At 40.0% G+C, this 25430-nt stretch overlaps 1 protein-coding gene across 2 annotated transcripts in view; it reads right to left on the reverse strand.

The window, feature by feature from the left end:
* Positions 1-25430, reverse strand: part of Fras1 (Fraser extracellular matrix complex subunit 1) — a 426519-nt gene that overhangs the window by 141565 nt on the left and 259524 nt on the right. The window contains exons 21-26 of one of the 2 annotated variants that reach the window (XM_048784791.1): positions 15590-15742; positions 15238-15384; positions 8184-8330; positions 5338-5478; positions 4327-4467; positions 2646-2786 (exon numbers count right to left, since the gene is read on the reverse strand). In XM_048784791.1, coding sequence (XP_048640748.1) covers positions 2646-2786; positions 4327-4467; positions 5338-5478; positions 8184-8330; positions 15238-15384; positions 15590-15742 — 870 coding nt within the window. The remainder of the gene's footprint in view (positions 1-2645; positions 2787-4326; positions 4468-5337; positions 5479-8183; positions 8331-15237; positions 15385-15589; positions 15743-25430) is intronic. The other variant, XM_048784792.1, reaches the window with a different exon arrangement.

Raw genomic sequence — 25430 nt, forward strand, 5'->3', positions numbered from 1 at the left:
AGGGAGAGGGGGAGGGAGGGAGAGAGAGAGAATTTTAATATTTATTTTTTAGTTTTTCGGCGGACACAACATCTTTGTTTGTATGTGGTGCTGAGTATTGAACCTGGGCCGCACCCATGCCAGGCGAGCGCGCTACCGCTTGAGCCACATCCCCAGCCCAAGCAATGCTTTCTTATGGCACAAAAAGCACAAGTGACAAAAGAAAAAAAAATAGGTAAGTTGGACATCACCAAATTAAAAACTTTTGTGCTTCACCAAAGTGAAAAGACAACTCATAGAAGGGGAGAACACGTTTGCAAATCACACATCTGAAAAATGAATTGTATCCAGAATCTATAAAGGACTCCTTTAACTCAACAATAGAAGAAAAAGAAAACCAATTTTAAAAAAGGGTAAAAATTTTAGTAGGCATTTCCACAAAGAAAATATACAGAAGGCCAATATGCACATGAACAGTGCACAACCTTCATAACCATGGAAATGTAAATCTAAACCACAACTACGTAGCACTTCACTTTCACTAGGAGAGACGATAAAAAGTGCAGGTGAGGATGTGGATAAATGGGAACCCTCGCACATTGTTACTGGAAGTATAAGATGGTGCAGTCATTTGGAAATATAGTTGCACAGCTCCTCAATTAAATATAGTACCATATGACCCAGGAATTCCACTCCCAGTTTACACCCAGGAGAATTAAAAATGTATGCCCACACAAAAACTTGTACATGAATGTTCATAGCAGCATATTCATAATATCCAAAGAGAAAATATTGCAAAAATATATATCCATTGATGAATAATAGATAATCAAGGGTTTGGGATATGGGGATGTGACTCAATGGTAGAGTGCTTCCCTAAATGCATGAAGCTTCAGGTTTGATTCCTAGGACTGGAGGGGGGAGGTAAGTAGTTCTGGAGGGGGGTGCTCAAAAAAAATGTGGTATATCCATGCAATTTCATATTATTTATCCAAAAGAAGGAAATAAAATGATGTACTAATACACAATACAATGTGGATGAACCTTAAAAATATTATGCTAAGAATCCACATAAAAGAGGAAACATTGTGTGATCCCATTTATGTCTAGAACAGGCAAATGCATAGAGACAGAAACTAGATTAGTGGTTGTCAGGGTCTAGAATGACATAAAAATGCATAGAGATTACTATGGTTATGGGTTTTCCTTATGATGATAAAAATGTTCTGGAATTAGATTTTGGTGATAGTTATACAGCTTTGTGACTATATTAAAAACCACTGGGCTATACACTTTAATTTTTGGATTTTATGTCTGAATTATATCTCAATAACAATAACAAAGAATCATATAGGGATATTTTAAAACAATACTGACACTTGGGCTCTACTACTAGATATTCTGACTTAGATGTTCTGGGATGGACCTCATTAATTTCATAAGCTCCCCTGCTTACACTAATTGGCTGGCAGATTTGAGAACCACAGTCTTATTCTGATTACACCTGTCACATAAGATCCACTGAGGGCAAGAAAAGAGACAGGTGTATGATGCCATTCTCTAAAGGGTACCAGTTAATCTACAATGAAGTAGGATTGTTGGTGGCTCATGTTCAGAATTCATGTGAAATATATACACTTTAAAAAAAAAATTTTGCAATCTCTGTGCGTATGAAACATCTGACAGATAAATGAGGATTTCCTTCCATAATGTAGAATTCATACTCTCTCCTTCAAGGTGTTTTGCCAAGGTCTTTAACAGGCAATGTTCCCTTCTACAATTAGGCCAGACAGTGCAGTTCAACATCTACCATAAGATTATTCTAATAAAAGTGGAATTCATTTCCACAGGTTGACTTGTATTATGTCCCAAGAGTAGTAAGCTGACTCTCAAGTAGATGGAGTTTCCAGAAAGATCCTAACAAAATGAGTCAAGGATATTTTTTTCTTTGGAAAATCTTAATCTCTTTAGAGTCCAGAAATATAGAGACAGAATGTGTGACTTTGGATACTACAAAATGCCTCATGCTTTTGGTAAACAATAAAGCTAAGGAACACTTCTAAGGTTTATCCACCTATAAAACTTTTGGAGTTCAAAATGAGGACTGAATTTAAATTTGCTTCTCTCTGTTATTTAAGGTGAGGTATGCAGGGAGAAATGAGCGCCTTTCCTTTAACCTGTTATTCATAACAGAAACAAAATTCATCCAGTTTCAACAGATGAACCTCTTGGAGTCTCCTCATCCTGTTCATTGTTTATTTATAGCTTATCTCCACTGTTTGCCCAAAAGATGCACCACTGAACTCTTGGCATAGTTTACTCTACAAGTTTATATGAATACAAATAAGTGCATTACATGTATAAACATGTATGTAATTTTCTATAATGTGGCTGCAGTTCAAGAACACAGCTAAGTTTATGCCAAATTTCTTATCTTATACTTGTGACTTTTAGAGCACAGATTGCTTCTTTTTTTTTCTTCAAAGATCATAGAAGTTGAGTTTTCCTAATTTTTCCATGTTGTATAAACAGTTCCTTATTCCTTAGCAGCATCAAGTTTTGGTTTCCCCCCACAGTGGTAACTCTGAATCAATTACTTCAGTAAATCCAGACTTTGCAAAGAAAAATTAATGGTGCATTCACCAGACCGCCAGAAGAGCTCTTACCAGAACATGTTTCATTAGAAGAGTGGGCAGAGAAGCCAGGAATGCAGTTGGAAACACAGAGGCCACTCTTCAGAAAGAACCCTTGGCCACAGAGGTGACATCGGTCTCTGTGGCTACACTGCAAGCACCCTCGAGGGCAGGCTATCAAAGAGAAGACACAATAAATGAGACACAACCAAGGCACAGACACCCAAGTAGGACCATTAGGGAAATAAAGGGATTGTAACCACAAGAGTTGGAGCACAAGCAACAAATGGCCCCCCACCCATAACAGACTGTGACAAAAGAGCCTCCTAACTGTCTCCTTTAGAGTCTCATGGGAGCTGATACACTCAGAAGGAAACTGAACAGAGAGACGCACTCCCCACCTCACACAATGCCTTTTAGAAAGTCTGCTCATGGATGGCTGTTAATCATGTAGACTTGTATGAGAGGACATTCATAGTGATTAAGAGCATAGACTATCTTTAGGTACCATTCCTTCTCTGTCACTTACCAGCTGTGACCTTGGACAAGTTCCTTCAACAGTGCTGCAATTTTGTTTTGCTTTGTTTTTAAAAAGAGAATAATAATATCACCTAATGCAAGTAATAGTTGTAGGATGACATGTTATAATGTGAAATGACTAGAATAGTGAACGCATAGAAAGGTCTGAGTGTTCTATTGCTGCCACTGCTCACTGTTATTATTATTATTATTATTATTATTATTAAAGTAGTAGTAGTAGTAGTAGTAGTAGTAGTAGTAGTAGAAATATTTTAAATGCATGAGGAAAGTCAGCTATTTAAAGAACCACCGAATTATTTCTTTCGGTCCTTGATAATCTTCTATGGATTGAGTGATAACTGCCTAATTTTCTGGCTTCCTTTGCTGGGATTTTGTTATAGAGTGGTTACACAGTATAAAGGACCTTGACTGGAATCAGAAAACCTGGGTTTAATGTCTGATTTACATTGCCTTGATTAACAACACTTTTTAGTCTGTTTTCTGTTCCCCTGTAAAATAAGATTCATAGTATCTGTCATATTTTATCAAGTTGTTGTGAATGTTAAATAAGACAAGGCAGATGAAGAAAATTTGGTGAAACATAAAATGTTGTGCCTGGTTAATGGCATTATTGTTAAACATCAGTTATTCTTTCAAGTGGGGCATATGGTATGAAGGTTTGGTAGAAATGATGAGAATGAACAGAAAATTTTCTTGGATGATCCAGTGGACAAGGAGATTAAGACTTTGAGTTTAACAATAAAAGCTCCAGTATATATCACCAAATTATTCCTCAGAATCCTAGTCTTCAAGGATATAATACCAATATCAGGGTTATAGGTGATTTAGTCTACACACTGAAAATTCTTTGTCCGTATCAATATGGCTCCACTCTTAATGGATACCTCACTGCAGTTCAATATAAACTTTACATTCCATTAAAAAAATTGGCTTTGTTTCCATAAAGACCTTTAGGGACATATTGATTTGTGCAAGAGAATTATTGGGCTACACTCCTAATTCCTATTTAACTAGCATTCAGCAGATGTGCATAGGAAGCCATCAATTACTTAGGCCAAGTTCCCTGGGTTTTCTTTCTGCCTCTAATTCGGATGCTCCTGGTTGCCTGAGAACCAGCACACACGATTTGATGCTCTTACTTCTTACCAGAGCACTTAGTTTAGACTCAAGTTACCTGAGCATTTGTGCTTTGCATGGTCTGCAAAGTACCCCTTCCCACATTCCTGGACACACTGGGCTTCCAAGAGGAGAAATGGCCCTTCACAGCGGGTACACTCATGGGGCCCCTGGCACTGGAGACAGTGTCTATCACAGCCTGAAAGGCAAAAGTCAAGTCAATATGAAAGTGTGTAGCTTTGCAAAAGGATCTGGGCCCCTATTCAAGGCAGCACTAGGTATCAGGCAGCAACACCATCCGATGTACTGGGCAAAGCACCCCATGAGAAGTCACGGAGCCACAGTTCTTCTTGTGATCCCCATACTTAACAGTTAGAGGAAAAGTTACTTCACCTCTATGTGCCTCCGTGTTATTCCCTTTAAAATGGGAGTAAAATATTGTCCCACATACCTTACCAGGTAAAGATCAAATTGATGGAATATTATCCATGAACTCTAAAGTGACCGATGGATATTATCAACTATTGTTAGTATTAACTAGTCCTTAGCTTTCAGTACTGTGTTACTTAAGTGTTGGTCTTTTCCTGATTCATCCAGTCAATCATTCAGAAATGGTCTCAGTGTAGTTCTGGTAGGAATTTCAGGGTCTGAGGATTTTGTGGTGTTAAACTGAGGCTGAAGAAGGTACTGGGCAGAGAGAGTTGATGGTGAGGCATATGGCATACAGAGATTTGAGGGAGATGGTAGAACAACATAGTCTTTCCGTGTGCTTGAATGCCCAGGTACACAAATCTTCCCATCTGGAGGACAGTATTTCAAATCTTTAAAGAAATCCAAACGTAATGGCCTACCATACAACCCTAAGATTCCCATACTGGCATCAAATTTTAGCATATGTCACATAAAAGCATGGGAGAAGGAAAGGAAAATTTTCATAACAAAGACAACTGTTAGCAAAGAAACCCAGAATGGGATAAAAAGCCAGAAGGGACTCTTGTCACAGGCTTCTCAGAAATCAGCAACCAAAACTTCAATGATCACAGAGTGGGGGGGGTCTCCAGACACTCACTCTTGCAGAGGCCCATGTCCCGGTAGAAAGATGGCGAGCACTGCTCCACACAGGCACCCTCCTGGAGAACGTAGCCATCCATGCACTGCAGGCAGTCAGTTCTCAGAGGACCACTGCATGCATTGCAACTCCAATCACACTCTAGAAAGAAATCCTATGTTAGATTAGCTTCCCCTCTGTCCACCCCCGAGGCCCACAGACTAATTTATGAGGAGGCTGTCTGCAGCTGCAAGAGGTAAAGCGGGGACAATATGAGATGTCAGATAAGGCAGTTGTAACAAGGCCTGTGCTTGCAGTAGCCCTGATGCTCCTCTGAGGTTTTGTGTTCCTCAATATGTTAGACATGGGCATGTACAAAGAGCACGCCACACTTTGTGCAGAGCCTGCTTATCAGCTGGGCTGCAGAGAGCCAGGTCTACCTGAATTTGTATGCCAACTCTTCACACAAAGTCTGCCATGGGGAGTGGGCCAAATTGCCCACAAGCCTAATCTAGACTTTCTCCAAATGCTCAGTGCTCCATAGGTAAAGAGATATCAGAGATCCCACTCAGAATGTATCTGATACTGTCACTGACACCAGCCACGTGACTCTCGCTCTCAAAAATTAGGCATTGACCAATACAACAGAAAGAAACAGTGATGTTAGACTTAAATGGAGATAAAGAAAGTGTCCAGAAAGAAATGGCTTACTGGAAAAGACCTCATTGGGGTCAGCAGAATGGACTTGTTCACATGTTCATTTGCTCAACAAGCACTTGATATGCAATAATGCATATCACTGCACGAGGAGAATGTAACAGTGGGAAGTACAGACCCTGCCTTCAAGGAGCTTGCACTCTAGTGGGGCCAACCTTGGATGATCCGGGGGATTGTTAGAAACACAGATGATCAGTCTCAATGTGAGACATACTGATGTGGTCTCAGGGGTGGGGCACAGGAAAATATATTGCTGCTACTATTATTTTTGTTATAACAATTATTATAGTTGTTACTGTTGTTCTTTTTAATGACCCTTTAAATTCTGATACATTTAGAAAACTCATGTTTGACAGCCAGTGTTCTCTCTAGTAAGGAAGCCAGACCTTCATGTGTGGAAGACAGAATGAGGGAAGTGAGGTTAAATACCTGGGTTTTGAAATAAGTTGTTATTTAAGTCATGACTTTGCTACTTTTAATCTGTACAATCCTGTATATCACCCTTAAACTTGTTGAACCTTAGTAAAACAGGGACAAATGTGCCCATTATATAAGGTTTTCGTGAAAATTAGCAAATTAATGAAGGTAAAGAATTTAGATGGGTATAACTCAATGGTGAAGTGAGTGCTTGGTATGCACAGCTCTGGGTTCAATCCCAACAAAATCAATCAATCAATAATCAATAACATAATACAGTGTCTGGCATATAGCAACAGCTCAGTGAGTGTTTGCTGTTAAAATATTTTTCTTAGAGAACATATCTCTACTCAAGACTGTCTTAATCCCACTTTCCCCACCCTGCTAAGAAGCTAGGGAAACCTCTCATTAGTCACCTTTTCTCTATCTTGATGCACTATTTCAAAGTCTCCAAGAAACAGGTAAATGTGCAAGACAGTACACATGCTACCAAGAAAATTTATAAAGTTAATCTCACTCATTTATTTAGCTGAATGGATCCTGAGGGAAAAAGACTAAAACAAGAGACTCACAACTGCCAGTATAGTTATGAAATCATCTACAGCAGGGAGGCTTTGTGATAATCTTATTTTTCACCACATACTGACAGCCCCTGGTTAGAAGAAAAAAAATAAATAAAAGGAAAGCTTCTGTGGTCTTGAGCCCAGCAGACCACCTAAGTTGACAACCAAGTAGAATTTCTTGGACTGGAAAGTGTGCAATTTTGCAGAGCCTTAAAGCATCCCAAGTTTACTTGACAGATGTTTGACCTCCATATCTAAGCTCTAGTTTCTCTGCCAGAGCCAAAGGGATAGAGGGAAACATGGAAAGAGGCTGGAATGAGGAGATGAAATGGAACAGAATCAAGTAAAATCTGCTCTTAACTCTATCTTTCCCCTTATGCACTGCTGTTCAAAAACCACAAGGCCCACAAATTCCAACTACTGAAGAACAAGGAAAATAGGCATTTGGAATTTGACATTGTCATGTTAAAAATTCCTCAAGGACAACAACTCTATCTTCACTCATTTGACTGTGTTAAGTGAAGGTGGACAAATCAGATACAACTCCTGATCTCTTTAAGCTTAGAGTCTAGCAATCTGGAACTGTAAATAAAAATACCTACAAGGCCCTTTGAAATAGGCCTGGCATGATAGACTATGGAATGGTGGGGACTGTGGTAAATTGAGGAGTTGATGCTCCATCCAGTGGGGATGACAGCAACACAGTCAACCTCTTGTTGCACTGTGTAGTAAAGCAAACCAAGTATTGCCAGATCTTCCTATTTTTTTCTCCAAAAGAAACTGAAAATCTCAAATTCTTTTTGTATGTGAAGACTTCTAGCTTGTTAAGAGGCAAATAACCAAAGATTTTTAAATTTCAGAACATTAGGTGGGCCACACAAAACATGTCTATGGGTCAAACATAACCTGAGCATTTTTATTTTGCTACCTCTGGTCTAGTTACCAATATGTGGAACAATGTCTAGTTCATAGTGGGTGCTCAAAAAATTGGCTTAGAAAACAAATCAATGAGGGAGTAGATGAATTCACTCGTACATTAATTCTTGCTATCATCAGAGAAAGTCAAAATGATTGATGAAGGCATTTTCCCAATGTGGGGCACGGGGCGTTTATAGTAAAGAGGTATCATGGAGTAAAAGACTCCTTAACACAATTCAGGAAGAACTTTACCTCTGCATGTCTTGGTGGAGATGTCAAGATAGTACTGTGGGGCACAGCTCTCATACTGGCAGTCCCCATAGAGCAGGACCTTGCTTGGATCTCGGCAGGAGGTACAGCTGGCCTGTGAATCACAGCTCCAGCAATGTGTGTCGCATGCTGAGCAGACAGGAAAAGAAAATGACCGGATGATTACAATTGCAAATAGGGACACATTGATCAAAACTAGACACATGCTGCAGAGGGACAAAGCCCTGCCCCAACCTGTTCTTTAATTATGGCTCAGAACCCTCCACGGTGATCAATAGACACAGAAAATATTAGTTTTATTTCCCAAAATACAGAAGGTACTCTTGTTTTCCCAAAAGATAAATTATAAACTCAAAGATGGAAATCCCACATCCAAATTGTCCTGTGATTCAGCCATAAAATTTATTCTTACCCTAAGATCTCTAGAATTATAGCCCAGAGTTTTATTTGAACTTAACTTCTTAGGGAATCAAGTCCCTTGTAGCTCATGATGTACACTGTGTGTTGGGGGGGGCAGTGGGGGAGGGTGTGGGTGTAGGTAGGCCAAGATTAAAATTAGGCACCAACTTAATTGTGAAGCTTGTAAAATCCCATATTTTCAGGATTTAAAGGTTGCTCGGCTTATTGGTTTGACGAAAGGTAATTCTCAGCAGCCCGTCAGGCGATTCAGGCATGCAGGGATGATTCCCAATCTGGTCATGCTTTTGCATTCTCTCATTTCTCTATCTACTCAGTTTTTCTTGCTGGAAAACTTAAGAGTCTATCTTGATATCTTCCTTCCTTCACTCCTAATCCAGTCACTCACTGGATCCTATTTATTCAAACTCTCCAACATAACTCTGAGGACTTTTTGCTTTCCTCCATATCCACAAATGCCAATATAGCCAAGCCATCATCATCCCTTGCTTAATTACTATCACAGCCTCCTAACTTTTTTACTCTTGCAATCTCATTTCCAAGCATTTACCAGAGTGACTTTTTCATTCTTACTACTTAGGTTTCAAAGTACACTTCCCCCTAAAACCCAGTCTTTCCTCAATCCTGGAAAATTTCTAACCAACATCTGTACGAATATTGTTCCTCCACCCTCCCTTCATTCTCTCCTCCTGGAAAGCTTAACATACACATTTGAATCCTCTTACTATAATCTCCAAGTCTTTAACTCTTTACCCATCCTCTTTCTCTCTCCTCCCAGAAATCCTTTGTGGAATCTCCATTCTAGAACAGGTCTCACAGGTACATGCTCTGACAGCACCCAGACATTTCTTTCCTGCCTTAGGTAACAATTTTCACTGAGGTGATTATTTGTTTAACATGTGTACCCTTTAGGCTGTAGACTTGGAATGCAAAGACCAGGTGTGTTATGTTCCTTACAATATTCCCCAGCATCTAGCTGGTGATCTGTCATATTGTAGGTGTTCAATAAACACTTACTACAGAAATGAAAAAAATCCAAGTGTTGTAATATGTAAGTACACCCACCACACTAACACATGCACAAGCACCACCATCTCTGCCTCATTCTGAAATTGACTCTGAATACATGTCAGAGGAAAAGAGTACAGAGGGACCTGGTGAGTGAGATGTAGGTTTAAAAGACATCAAAGTGTTCTCTGGTTGTACATGATGTAGAATGACACCAGTAATGTAGTCATATATGCACATAGGGTAATAATGTCTGATTCATTCTATTATCTTTCCTACCCCCATGCCCCCTCCCTTACCTTCATTCCTCTCTGCCTATTCCAAAGTACTTCTATTCTTCCCTACCCCCTCCCCTATTGTGAATTAGCATCTGCATATCAGAGAAAACATTCAGCTTTTGTTTCTGGGGGATTGGTTTATTTTGCTTAGCATGATATTCTCAGGCTCCATGCATCTACCTGCAAACACCATAATTTCATTCCTCTTTAAGGCTGAATAATACTCCATTGTGTATATATACCACATTTTCTTTATCCATTCATCTGCTGAAGGGCACCTAGGTTGGTTTCACAGTTTAGATATTGTAAGTTAAGCTGCTATAAACATTGATATGGCTGTGTCATATGCTGATTTTAAGTCCTTTGCGTATAAAGCGAAGAAAGAGCTGGGTCAAATGGTGGTTCCATTTCAAGTTTTCTAAGGAATCACCATACTGCTTTCCATAATGGTTGCATCAATTTGCAGCCCCACCAACAATGTCGGGGTGTACCTTTTCCCCACATCCTCACCAACATTTATTGTTGTTTGTATTCTTGATAATTGCCATTCTGGCTGGAGTGAGATGAAATCTTAGAGTCTTTTTGATTTGCATTTCTCTAATTGCTAGAGTTGTCGAACATTTTTTCATATATTTGTTGATTGATTGTATATATCACCTTCTGAGAAGTGTCTGTTCAGTTCCTTGGCCCATTTATTGATTTGGGTTATTTGGGGTTTTTTTGGCATTAAGTTTTTTGAGCTCTTTATACATCCTGGAGATTAATGCTCTATCTGAGGTGCCTTAAGTAAAGATTTTCTCCCATTCTGTAGGCTCTCTATTCACATTATTGATTGTTTCCTCTGATGAGAAGAAGCTTTTTAATTTTAATCAATCACATTTATTGATTCTTGATTTTACTTCTTGAGCTTTAGGAGTCTTGTCAATGAAATCAGATCCTAAGCTGACATGGTGAAGATCTGAGCCTACTTTTCTCCTATTAGGCATGGGGTCTCTGTTCTAGTGCTGAAGTCTTTGATCCACACTGAATTGAGTTTCATGCATGGTGAGAGATAGGGATTTAATTTCATCTTGTTACATATGGATTTCCAGTTTTCCCAGCACTGTTTGGTGAAGAGCCTATCTTTTCCCCAGTGAATGTTTCTGGCGCCTTTGTCTAGTACAAGATAACTGTATTTATATGGGTTTGTCTCTGTGTCTCTTATTCTGTACCATTGGTCTACGTGCCAATACCATGCCATTTTTGTTACTATGGCTCTGTAGTACAGTGATGCCTCCTGCTTCACTCTTTCTTTCTTTAAAAAAAATTTTTGGTTGTTAATGGACCTTTATTTTGTTCACTTATTTATATGTGGTGCTGAGTCCCCATTTATTTATTTTTGATTGGTGCTTTCTACATGTACATAAAGGTGAAATTCCCTATAGTACATCATGTGATTTGTTAAATTCATTCCACATTTCCTCCCCTTTATAGTTCCTCCTTCCTCCCTCTTGATCTCCTTCTACTGCACTGATCTTTCCTATTAACTTTATGATATCTGATTCCTCCTCCTTCTTTCCCTTATTTTGTTCTAGCTTCCAAATATGAAAGCAAACTTTTGACCCTTGATTTTCTGACTGGCTTAGTTTACTCGATGTGATGTTCTCCATTTCCAACCATTTATCAGCCAGTGCCATAGTTTCATTCTTTTTATGGCTGCATAATACTTCATTGTGTGTGTGTGTGTGTGTATATATATATACATGTGTATATATATATATATATATATATATCATATATATATATATATATATATATATGATATATATATATATATCATTTTCCATTTGTCTATTGACAGTCATCCAGACTGATTCCATAACTTAGCAATTTTGAGTTGTGTTACTATCAATATTGAAGTAGCTGTATGGCTCTATTATTCTGATTTTATTTCTTTTGGATAAATATGAGGGAGTGATGGGATGGGTGGGCCAAATGGTGGTTCCATTCCTAGTATTTTGAGGAATCTTCATAGTTTTCCAGAGTGTATGTACTAATTTGCAGTCTCTTATAACAATGTATAAGTGTATCTTTCCTTCCACATCCTTGCCAGCATTTGTTATTATTTGTATTCTTGATCATTGCCATTATGACTGAATGAGAGAAAATCTCAGTGTAGTTTTGATTTGTATTTCCTTGATTGCTAGGGATATTGAACATTTTTCATATATCATTTGACCATCTGTGTTTTTTCTTTTGAGAAGTGTCTGGTTCTTTTGCTCATTTATTGATTGAGTTTTTGTTTGTTTGTTTGTTTTTTGGTACTAAGTTTTTTGAGTTCTTTATATAGTCTAGATATTAATCTCCTGTCAGAGAAGCAGCTGGCAAAGACTTACCCCCATTCTTAATCATTTCCTTTGCTGTGTAGAAGCTTTTTTAATTTGAAGACATTCCACTATTGATTCCTGGTTTTATTTCTTGAGTTTTAGGGAACTTATTAAGGAAGCCAGTGCCTGTACCAATATGGTGGAGTGTTGACCCTGTTTTCTTCTAGCATTTGCAAAGTTTCTGGTCCTTGATTCAGGTTTAATTTGACTTTTGTGCAGGGTGAGAGACAAGGATCTAGTTTCAATCTTCATATGAATATCCAGTTTTTCCCAACATCATTTGTTAAAAAGGCTGTCTTCTCTCCAACATATTTTTGGCTCTCTTGTCAAGGATCAAATGGTTGTCAGTATGTGGGTTTATCACAGTGTCGTCTGCACTATTCCACTGTTCTTCATGTCTACTTTGATTGGGCAAAGTATTTGATGAAGATCCCAAAGATAAACTTGTGAATACAAAAATGAAGTGGTACCTAGTAGTTGTAGGTGCATTTGAAGATGGTTGAAATGCATACTCAAAAAGTAAATCTTTGTAATTGGTAAAAGAAATGTCCCTAAATTAGAGATGGCCACCCACTTCTGCTTGAACACTCTGCTGGCTCCAGTTCTACCTGGAGCAATGTCCAAGTGGGAAATGACAGTTAATTAAACCTCTGAAGGTAACTGTGTAAATGAGGGATCATTCTCTGTTGCTCCGTGGAGGGCTATGAAAAGCCATCTTTATCTTTGCATGGGGTGCAATGTTTGATGGAGTAACTTTGGAGTCCTTGAGCTCCAAAGCACTACGGTTTTAAGGACTGAGAACCTTTTTTTTTATTATTGCTTTTAATATTAATATATATATATTAATTAATATATATATTAATTAATATATATATATAGTTGTTCATGGACCTTTATATTATTCACTTATTTATATGTGGTGCTGAGAATCAAACCCAGTGCCTCACACATGTGAGGCAAGTGCTCTACCTCTGAGCCACAACCCCAGCCCCTTATTATTGCTTTTTTATAGTTTCTATCTCAACCTAGTCACCCTTAAAACTTTAGAGCTCAGTTAATAATGCACACTTTCTAAAGATTTCTGCAACTGAAATCTAGAAAGCTCTCCAGTCCTTAATTTCTTTAATAATATAGTTATCACTGCCTCACACAATTCTGATTACATTTCCTCAAAAGCCCTTTACTACACAATTTCTAAAATTGTCAGGGCCTATAATTGTCTATAATGGGGAGCATTACAAAGGAGCATTGTTGACTTTTATTTTTTTTTTTTACATAATAGAAACTCAAATATCTCAATTTGGGGCTTACTTGATCCAATCTTAGAAAGGGTGAAACTTAAGGACTAAAGTTAGGAGGTTCTTAATTCAACTGAAATAGTCTATGAAATCCTGTTTACATGGTAGCATAGCAAATGTGTTTATGCAACGGCCACCCTGCAGCAAGGAAAACACTTCCCAAAAGAGAAATATTTTAATGCAATGCATTTTTGTCACCTATACTTCATACAAGGGATTCTGTTTTTTTCTTTTGAACTTCTATTTCTGTGAGTCTGCTGCTAGGAAGATCCTCATAAATCTAAGTCACCATTTCTCCACCAACACGCTCTTGCTCTTGGATAGAAAGCACAAGTATTTTATTCCTGTCTCCTGCACTATAGAATCTACAGATTCCAGCGGATGGTTGATATATAACAAGCAAAGTTTTTGTTTCAAAAGTAAAGAAATCTTCTCATTGAAAAAGAGTTCTATCTCTGGTATCTCAACAAATGATGCAAAAGTGTGAGTTTCATATAACTTCATTTCAAATGCAAATACACGCAAGCATCTCAATAAATTAAAGGCGGTATTTATCGTTCTATCTCTATCCATCCATATAAATAAACTTTATTAAATTATTTGCCTCATTCCAGATGGTGTTGATAATGGTGATAATGACCATGACAAATGGTAACAACAATAGTTAGTCTGCATAGACCTGGTTCCCTGCTGGGGTCTGTGTTAACTGCAACAACATTGGAGTGTAGATGCTGTTCAAATCCCCTTTTCACAGAAAAATAAACTAAGGAACTACAATTAACTGACTTGTCACAGAGTGGGCGAGTGCCATTTAGGATTTGAACTTTAGTCTCCTGATTCCAGAGCCCACTCTCCTAGCCACTAGTCGACACTGCCTTTAATATGGTTCTTCCCAGAACATGAAATTGAAATATCACCACTGTATTTGTTCACTGTCATTTTCAAAAGTATAACAATTTTTTTAAAATGACACTTTAGTGATTGAAATAAAGTAAGCTGCCCTGGCCTATCACAAATGTTCCTTTATCTGTGAAGGATTTCCTAATTTTTTTCCCATCCAGATTTGCCCTTTCCCTAATTTATTCTAACTCTTGGTTTGTCCTTTGTCCTCTTTGAATCAAAGTAATTAATCATATTCTAGCTTATTTAGGATATAAGACATGTATATGAGTAGCTCTTATACAAGATAAAATAACTATTATTTGGGCAGAAATGGAATGTTTTGAAACATATAAAGCCTGGCACATTGTCAATATTCAATAAATACACGTAGAAGACAAATTAAATACAGGCGCGTGCTCAATCCACTGACTGTGAATTAGAGTGAGCTCCATTCTCTGCCCAGGATCAAACAACTGGATTTATGAGAGAAACCGTAAAGATGAGACAGACTAACATTTTTATTTTGTTAATGAGGTAACCGGAAAAGAGAAGTTAAGTAACCTGCCTAAAATCACGTAGCTGATACTCAGAAAGGACAGTGCTTTCAGTGAGTCTGAAATCTGAGTTGTAGTCTTCTAAGAGTATCCATGTTGCCTTTTAGATGAGCTTTCTTCCTTTTAGAAAAATGAAGGCTGCCAGGAGAGAAGATGGCAGTATGAACCTCACAATTTCTTCTCATGGGCCCAGAAGAGCAGAAGAGGGGAGAAGGTTCATTTAAAATACCTACGCTGGCAAGCATGGTTGTCATCGAGATGGTGCCCAGGGAAGCAAGTGGTGCTGCAGGTGCCAATGTGGGTCAGAACGAGGTTGGCGTCACATGAGGAGCAGGAGAAAGGTCCTCCACCCTGGCAGGTTCTGCAGGAGGAGTGGCATTCTGCAGAGAAACAAACAGAAACCATGAAGCCAGGCTGACTTCCAAGGCTGCATTGCAAGTGCTGGTTATAACAAGGCCCCCACTTCGAGCACATTCGCTGGTCTGGCTCACGGTCCATGCACATATGCTCCTCTCTTCTTCAGGAAGCTCAAGCCCTCTCAGCAACTGCCCCCAGGAGAACCTCCTGAGTCAGCACTTAACTCACTTTTACAAGCTCCCCTCTCTGCGTAGTATCCAGAAGGGCAGTCAGGAACACAGTGGTCCCCTAGCAGCAGGTAGCGGGCATTCTGGCACCTCAGGCAGACGCTCCCAGTGTCCTGGAGATCAGCTACACAGTGCTGGCACAGGGGATGGCAGTCTGGAGAGGGCAGGGAACAGAGAGATGGCAGCGGTACTCATGAGTACAGCCTAATCACTACACCGGAGGGCAGAGGGATTTCAATTACCAGCACTGCAGCACAGACAGCCGGAGAGTAGCCCAAAGGCAGCGTATGTCAGTAAAGCAGAAGCTTGGGACCTGTACAAATTGTGTGTTTGAGGTTTTTAGCAAATGGCTAGGCCCAGCACAGCAATTGAGTTTTCATCTCTTTCCAATTGAATGACCTTCAAGTACCAGGGCACATGTGATAGATACTTGCTGGGGGTGTAGACAGAACTGTCAGACCAACAGAAACAGCAGGCTCGGTATGCTCAACATCTCCCATAAGGGCTCCATGCACTTGAGGGCAGTGTGTCCCCAGTCTGTGCTCCTGGTCATAGTGGGCTTCTGAGCCCTGCACTTGGCTCCTTCTCACAAATTTGGTCTTCCAGAGAGAGCATACCAGTCTCAGCCTTTGGGATGAGGGCAAGGCAGGTAGTACATAATGGACTGAGTCACTGGAAATTTTTAGTCTTTAGCTAGAGATAAAGTTATAAAGAAGGGTTGGGAGTTGAAAAAAAATCACTTTTATGACCTGATACATGATTCATAGCCGCTCTGTCAGACCAGCTGTGATTAAAACTATAAAACAAATTATCTTGTGCAGCCAGCACTCTCTTGTTCTCGCTCATATAATAGTCATCCTCTAATAAAGAACTCGATTGTGCTCAGCTTTCATTGTGGGTGAAAATGTCCTCTGCTCTGCTTTCAAGTGGTGATTACCCTCTGAGTCTCGTTTACCATCCTTCATCCCAAAGGCAGAAGAAAACCCACAAATCCTGAATTATGCGCCCAAATGAAAAAGGAATAAAGATTTAGGAAAAGAAAAGTCAGAGTTCAGGATACAGAGCCTTCCCATCTTCCCGTGCAGGATGCAAAGAGCTTGCACTTGCTAATGCCCACCCAGGACCCAGAGTGTCACGAGCTAGCCATGGGCTGTGTGTGTGTGAGCAGTGCGCATGTGAGTGTATGAGGGGACTGGCCTGACATTACTGCCTGACGGGGCTGTGCGACATGTGTGCCTTTCCTCTCACTCTGCCTATGATTCCACACAGCACCTGAGATGGGTGTGGCTTTCCAAGATGTCAGTCAATCTGCTGACCACAAGACATCACCAAGCAAGACTCCACCCTCCACCCTTCGAAACCCAATCCCTTGCCTTATTTGGGTGGAACTTTCTCGAATGTATTTTTCCCAATAAATAGAAGTTTTCGGGTGTGCCTGCTCTCTCTCTTGCTCCTTCCAGTGCTAGAGCTGACCCTTAGGTCACCGAGCCATCCTACCTGAGAAACTTATGTTCCTGTGCTGTGTGGTTTCTTCACTATTTTCTTAGTTATTGATACAGACAGCTCCTTTGATCCTAGTTCCTATTGATAGCATGGCCAGTTGGCAATACCAGAGGGTCCTGTTTCACCTCAAGGCTTTGGAGAGAGACACTGTGATTTTCATTAAAAAAAATCCATGTCAGTAAAATGGATCACCTGCCCTGAGCCCTGTTGAAAATCAGTCTTTCTACCTGTACTCTTGGTGACACTTTCTCAACTACTGACCATCTAGACACATTTTCTGTACAAGTACCAGCTCTCGCCCCCATCCCAGTGCCCACTTGTCCACAGAAGAACCCTTTCCCTAGAAACCCTAAAGCCAGCCCAGAAGTTGAGCCAAGTGTTCCCCTGAAAAACAAGGACTCTCAATAGCACACAAACCAACAGCCCCTGCCTGACCTTTCGCTGAACCTTGGGAGTTTCAAATTACAAGCAGCTTTTTTGCCCATATCAAAAACAATTCATGATATCATAAGAACCAAATTAATCCTCATTATAGCTCTTCAGTAAATTATAAAGGAAATAATAACCAGATCAAGGGAAATTTGAGAAGGGGACTCTTCCCCCACCTGGTGCGTGGTTTCTACACATGCCAAGCCGTCTGTTCTTCTGTGTCTTCCTCCCAGAGCAGCAGCACAATCCTAGGTGTGCAAGGGGAAGTTCAAAAGCTCTGGAAAGTTGCTGGGGGAAGTGAAGGTGAGAGTGTTTCATGATTACCTGGGCGAGTGGGGAAGTTCTAGGATGGAAATCTCCGAAACACTACCAGAGTCAAGGCTTTTTTATTTGAAAAGCCTTAGCCTCGTCCTCTTCAAACAAGCATGAACAGAGCTTTCTGGGCTCAGGCATGCAGCAACAAGATCTGCAGGTGTTCCGCTGCCTAACAACTAGCTGCATCTAACTGAAGCTCTCTCTAGTGTGCAATTAGAGAAATTAAAAAAAGAATAATCACCAAGGGGACATTTCGAAGAGAAAGTAAGCAAATCTCTGTAGTGTTTTGTGGGTATAATAAATAGGTATTTATGGGTCTGCCTGATCCTGGGGCTCTCTAGAAGCTGCTGAAATGAGGAGTGTGCTGTGTATTAATTACTTCTGAAGGAAGCGAGAGTCAGGTGGATCCTTCTCCCCACTCTCCCAGCTACTTCACTCAATTAGCACCTTCAATTCATTCCTTCCAACCTTAACAGCTATCTTTACCCATTTTTTTATTTCATTTTCTTCCATGTCTCAGGATTCCTCCATCTACATTTTTTTGTGTGAACCCAGGGGCACTTAACCACTGAGCCACAATGTCAGCCCTTTTTAACATTTTATTTTGAGATAGGATCTTGTTAAGTTGCTGAGGCTGGCTTTGAACTTGTGAACCTCCTGCCTCAGGCTCCCAAGCCATTGGGATTACTGCCATGTGCCACCACACCCAGCCCTGCATCTGCATTCTTGATCCAATTTTTCAACTTATTCCACTTTTCCTCCCCCTTACTTCCTTTTACCTCAACATACAAACGTGTTCTGCACTTCTTCCTGCCCCAGAACTTTTTGCTCTGCATACCCTGTCTCCTGCCTTCCTAACTCCCACTTCATTGTTACCTGCCTTTGGCCTCCAGAGTTCCGGCCCTCCTCAGCAAAATCCCTGTATCCTCTCCTAGCACATTTTACCCTGGTGATCATCTTGCTCTGAGTCCTCTTTCTCTGCCTCTGACTGCCTGATGAATGTAGGGATTTCTCACAACCCTCAACTTCTATGCTAACTAAGTCTCCAGATGTATTCAACCAAAAATGCCTGGATTTAGGTGTAGAGCTTCCAGAAGCTAGTAGAAACAGCTCAAGAACTGTGGAGACTGAAACGACTTGGGGCCTCCACTTCCTTCTATGGCTCCCTGTTACAAGAGTCATAAGAAGATATCCATCAATCCCCTGACATATCACATTGCATGATAGAGTGAGTACCCAGAGGCAAAGGAGAAATCAATAAATGATGTCTGAAAATATAAAACCATGAACTGCAGCTGCCCAAAGTGTCACATTAATCCAAGTTAGTTTACAGATCCAGCTTACATGGGAGATTATAAGTACTTGAGTTTGGAAAGTTGAACCCTCTCTTTTTGTTCGCTATCTGTAGGCATTCTGTGATTTAAAAAGTCATACTGAACACCAGATCCTCTAAATAAATTCACTCCGAAGCAACAACCTGAGTGGGTACTGCATTCATCCACTCACGCAAACCTCCCTTCCTAATCCTGTCATACACAAGCCCTCCACGGAAGACCACTTAAATAAATATGCTTTGGAATCCTGTTCCAAAGGCTGGTTGACTGATTTTTATTAAACCAAGCCAAAAGGAACAATAAATTCCTAAAACCTAGAAAACACCTATGTCTTCAGAGGCTCAAAGTCAAAATCTCTTTGTTGGAAAGAATTCCTTGGGAGATCTCAAAATGAGTAATGACTCACAGGGAAAGAAGCCAGAAATCAGAGCAACAAGAGCTCGAGGATTAATACCAGTGTTCTGACTTACAACCAGAAAAGTACCGTTCCCTGGGGCAACTCCAGAACTCAGGCATGACAGGCTACAAGGGGCCAGTCCCTTGGGTACCACCTGCGAGCAGGATTCTGGCTCCAGCCTGGGCCACTGTGATCTACAGAGGAAAACGCTGAGCAGAGTTCAAACAGGGATCTTGGGGTAGTATTTTTCTGACTGTAAAGTAGTCCATGGACGAAAATAGAAAAAAATCTTTACACATTATAAATAAGCATGAAAATCACCCTAGGAATGCCTTTCAGAGCCAGTAACTAACTACTAACATTGGCATTTTTTCTTTTAGTTTTTTCTCTACATATTTTACATATACAGATTTTCACACTGGTGAGATTATATTAAATGTGAGCATGTAGCTCTTTTTTTACATACTCAATACCCTTTTTTATATACTCAATATACTCACCAACATTTCTACCTATCATTAGAGACTCTTTGTAAACAGGACCTACTTGATATTCCAGCATCGAGGAAACAACCAAAAATGCTTTTTTTTCTTATAGTTTGAACATTTACTTCCAATTTGTCTTCAATTTCTAATTAAGTCTATGATAAAATCTTTGTGCATAAACCTTTGTCTGCACTCCAGATTATTTCCTAAAGGACAATGTTGAAATAGTATAATTCACAGTATCATTATAGTTTATTTACATTTACTGAGTTCTGAATACATATTAAGCACTCTACTAATTACTATAAATGCATAATCTCATCTGAAGAGATGAAGTAGACAATCTCATTATCCCCACTTTACAAATGAGAAACTGAGGCTCTGGGAGTTTAAAAGTCCCTTGCTCATATGTCACATCCAGACCAACTCTGGGGTATATACTTTTAACCACCATGGGAATGAAAAACAAGACAAAATTCTTAATATGTGTCAAAAAATTCTTTCCAGAAAGTTTGTATCAATTTATATTTCCCAGAACCATTCATGAGACTGTTTCATCATACCTTCAACAGAACCAAAAAATTTAAAATAGCAAAACCAATCTTGACTAATTTGGTTGGTGATAATTGGTGTTAAGTTGTTTTTATTTGTGTTTTTTTTTTTTTTTTTTTAAGTGAGGATGAGCATTTAAAAAGTCTGTTTCTTTCAAACTACGACATTGAGATTATTACTTTACTTACAGGGTATTCAGGATGGTGGGAGGGGGAGAAATGACCCTACATACATCATTATAATTGAGTAGTTAATAGGTATGTCCAATAATAATCTGAAATATCAATATCAGTGATTTCTTCCTCACCCACTGTGACTTTCCTGCATTGAACCAGGAATGTGGTATCATCATGTGCTCCTAGAGAAAGTCATCAAAATCAGACCTACAGAGGTACCAGATTTTTGGCAAGGGTCATCACTCAATGGTAAAACACTTGCCTGGCCTGTGTGAGGCCTGGGTTCAATCCCCAGCACCATCTAAAAACAAACAAAAAGACAAAACAAAAAAATTTGTAGATCTCAGGACACAGGTAAAGGAAGAAGGGGAGAAAGAAAGAAAGAAAGAAAAGAAAGAAGGAAGAAAGGAAGGAAAAGGGGGGGAGGGAAGGGGTAGAAGGAAAGAAAGAAGGAAGGAAAGAAGAAAGGAAACCCAAATGTGCACTGGAGAACTAACAGAGCCAGGTCCCCTATCAAATCAGCCCTATGTTATTCATCTCCCTATCCCACCCCACAAAAGGTTTTCCAGATGGAGAGAAAAAAGGAGCAGGGAGACCATTCATTTTTTCCCTGTCTCCTCTCCCACAGAATTGGTTTAGAGACAGCCCAGTGGAATGTTGATCCAGTGTTCAGATGGACTTGGGCTGCGCTTCTTTCCTTAAAGAGAGCTCTCTCCAACTTACGTTCATGGGCTTGAGTGTAGCTCAGTGGTAGAATAATTCCCTAACATGTGCAAAGCCCTGGGTTCAATCCCTGGCAATGCCAAAAAAAAAAAAAATCAAATTATGTCTGTGCCACCAGGGATGGAGATGTGGCACAGCAGGTTCAGCAATAAGAGAACACAGGGTAAACATGGAGGCATAGAAGTAGCTTGGCTATTACTATGGAATGCTATAGGGTGAGGACAGGATGACATGGAAGTATATAAGAGAGGAACCAACTCAGTCCAGGAAACAGGGAAGACCTCCCAGGGGAAGCCAGGAGTGTGGGTTCTCTGCAAGAGCAACCAGGTAAGGTTGAGAGGTTTTGGAAAGGGTTCCAAAAAGAGGGAAATCTTCGATGAAAATCCAGTGACATGGGATGCCTTCAAGACCTGGGAAAATCCCAAAGAATGGGAAGTCTTCAAGGAAGGGAGAAAAAATTCATATATGGCAGGATCTTAAAGAATATAAAAGGAGGGGCTGGGGATGTGGCTCAAGCGGTAGCGCGCTTGCCTGGCATGCGTGCGGGCCGGGTTCGATCCTCAGCACCACATACAAACAAAGATGTTGTGTCTGCCGAAAAAACTAAAAATAAATAAATAAATAAATAAATATTAAAAAAAAAAAAAAGAATATAAAAGGAACCGCTGAGGTCCTGGCTGGGTCAGGTTTGGAAGACCACAACAAGTCAAGAAAAGAAGTTTGGAATATAATAACTTCCTAAAGGCAGTTAGGAATTTGTGTTTTGTATCCATCTGCTGAGGTTTCTGTGTTTTTCTTACAGATTTAAATAAGAAATCGTATAAATGAGAGAAGACATAAAACCACAGCAGAAAACCAACAATCCAAAAAAACTCTGACATTCAGCTGCTGTCAACATGAAACGTTTGCGGGGAGATGGGATTAGGGTCCGTACTGTTTACTCCCCCCTTTCCCTCTGTTACATCTGCAGAAGCCCCTTCTTGGCAATTAACATCCCACAGCTGAACTGTTCTTAAGGGGCTTATGCTTGACTAGGCAGGTGAAGAATTCTAACATAACACAAGTACATGAACACCACTGTGGAGGGGAGTGCGGGTCTCAAGGAGAACCTTGGGAAGGAAGAAAAGCACACCTCAGGTTATCTTCATGTCAGTTCCCAAAACTCTTTTAAAAAGGAAAACAAAGTAGAATGTGGCCAAATCAGTAGTACCTAGTAGGTAGCACTTACATAATTGTCAAGTAAAAGGAAAACAATATCGGAATAAATACTAAGGAACTGGGGAGAATTTGGAGTCCCATGAAAAGGTCAATGTGGGTGATACTGACTGGTTTCTATCCACTTCCAGCCAGGAGGAAAAAGGTGCTACCTGACTGTGTGTGTGACAATTTTCAAGTGTGTTGTCAGTTACAATTTGAGATGATGACGAGAGAAATATCCCAGTGGCTAGCCAAATGTATTAATTATACAGTCTAAATGCAATTAAGAGATGGTAGGAGTCCTGATTCAAGGCACTGCGGGAGGTGACGTGGTGCCAGTGATGTTTGACACCAGTCACTTTACACTGTGGACACACTTTCTTAGAACTAAGCTGATTTGGAGGCAACCCCTGAATTATTCTTGGTAGGTGTTAACCTAATTCAGATCCTTATTGGACTATGCTGTAGTAACACACCCATCAGAAATTGTGTCCTTAAAAGGGCAGTATCTTCAGAGAGGCCAACAAACCCCAGAATGAATCCCCTGTCTACTCCACTCCTGTTCCTGCCCAAAGGTGATTATTTGAAACAATTTCCCAGGACACACTACAGAAAGTTTATACCATTGCTGCTTAATCTTTACCAGGATTTCAGTTACTAAAATAGGGGAAGTGAGTTTCCAACCCACCAATCTAGCAGCCTCTGCAAGGATTAGTGTCCCATCCTAAAATCCCCATCTGTGCAGTGAGGCATTTACATCTGATCTTCCTGTCTGTAATAAAAAGAAAAATAGGAGGTTGGCCTCTAATATGTCTACATGGTGAGTGTGCATCCATTAATTGCTGAAGAAAGTGCCAATTCTGGAGGTCGTCTCAGATTTCCTCCCAGTGCCACTCAGTAAGTAAATTCTTTCTTGTCACTATTGCAATTACAATGGTGAGTCTTTACATATGACTCATTAAGGGTGACAAGGAAAGAAGAGAGACACAGGGTACCTTTCTGTTTAGCCTGTTTCAAGTTACTGATATCTAATAAGCATTTGTGTAGTATGTGTGTGGGGGAGTGGAATTCCAATTGTTTGAGTATGTGCCTCCTTGTTAGTAAATGCAGTGAATTCATACTCTAAACAAGCAAATTAATGAACACATTACAAGGAAGCCTGGAAATGAAGTACTAGCTCCAGATAAAATAAATACAGTTCTTGTTTTAAGCATCAGAAGGTTCTATTTGTTTTGTAAATCTGCGCAGCATGCAGACATGCTAAAAATTTCAACAGATAAAAAATTAATATTTTGACTCAGCAGCTGCAACATCCCCTAATATGTCACCCTGCAGCTGTGAGGAAATTGCATGTGGTCATCACTGTGTGATGCTTTCTTCAAATCACAAAGGCTCTGCTTCAAGGATCAGTGAGGATTACCCACAATCATGATGGATGGAAGCACACAGCAGTGAAATGACTGATTTCAGGTCTTTGGAGCAAAGTCAAAAAAGCTTGAAGATATTAAAGTAAATGTGTACTGTTGAAGCAATAGCTTTGGATTTGAGTTTTATGGGGAAGTGACTCCTTAGCTGATAAATAATGACCTATAAAGATAAATTTAGACACACAGTGAGATTTTTAGTAATGTCCTGTCAGTCGATTAGGTTCCTGATGCAACTACATTCAGTGCATTTGGAAGTGGTTAAAATAATCAGCACTTGTAGCTGTTCCTCATGAGGTAAAAAGGAAACAATTTCATACTGAAACTCAGGCCCTTTATAAGATTTAGAATTTGGATTCTGATGCCTCCTTTAAAATCGATGGGATTCAACTTGTGAGATAAGTACAGAAAGGATCCAAAAATAACAAGTGGATGGCAGACAAGAAAGAGGAATCTCTTTCCTTTTCATCATTACTCTAGGCTCAGCTCACCCATAAGCTCTTAGAAAGCATGTGTTCTTTTTCTTAGAGACTCTGAATTAGTGCAAAAACCATAAAACAAACAAAACAAAACCAACCAGCCACATAAGCAAACAAAACTTCCTTCTTTCAGTGCCTACGGCCATTGCTTTACTCTTAGCAAACCAACCAAACAAAAAGCACCACAATAGACTGACCTTCATGTGAAAGGACATCGATTTCTACCCAGTATGCACAAACTCACCAATGTGTTGGGAAGGCTTCAGTAGGAGCCGAGAACACAGACCATTTGAAGAAGGTGGCAGAGGGATGTGGCAAACAGCAGTGTCAAATATAAACGCAAAGCTCTCAGTTTTGGTGCCAGATCACACCACCAACAAGGGGACATGAGCACATACCTGCTTGTGGATCTTGACACCTTGTATCCCATCTCTGTTTTACTTGACTTAGCTTCAAAATAGAAAATGGTTCACTTTATTAACACTTTTGGCAAGTCAGCTGGGTAGGAGGCACTACAGATGATACTATGGAAGACCGTACATTGAGTCAGACTCAGAACCTTCCCTTGACAGGTTCATGGAGGAATGACAAGAAAACCACACACAAAATGCTGTGTCAAAGAAGGTACAAAGAGCATTTATCCAAAGGGAAGAAGAGGGCCTTAAACTTTGATGCTCGGTGGATAAATGCAAATGATGCTAACTAAGGACATTCTTAGCACAGGGTATAGAGGAAGGGGATAGTGTGGAATGAGGAAGAGAATTAGCATGCCTGGAGCTCTGGACACACACTTAGTGGCCAAGGGAGACCAGAGGCCTTGGAAAGCAG

Source organism: Marmota marmota, unplaced genomic scaffold, assembly GCF_001458135.2.
Source record: "Marmota marmota marmota unplaced genomic scaffold, marMar, whole genome shotgun sequence".
Classification (NCBI taxonomy): Eukaryota; Metazoa; Chordata; class Mammalia; order Rodentia; family Sciuridae; genus Marmota; species Marmota marmota.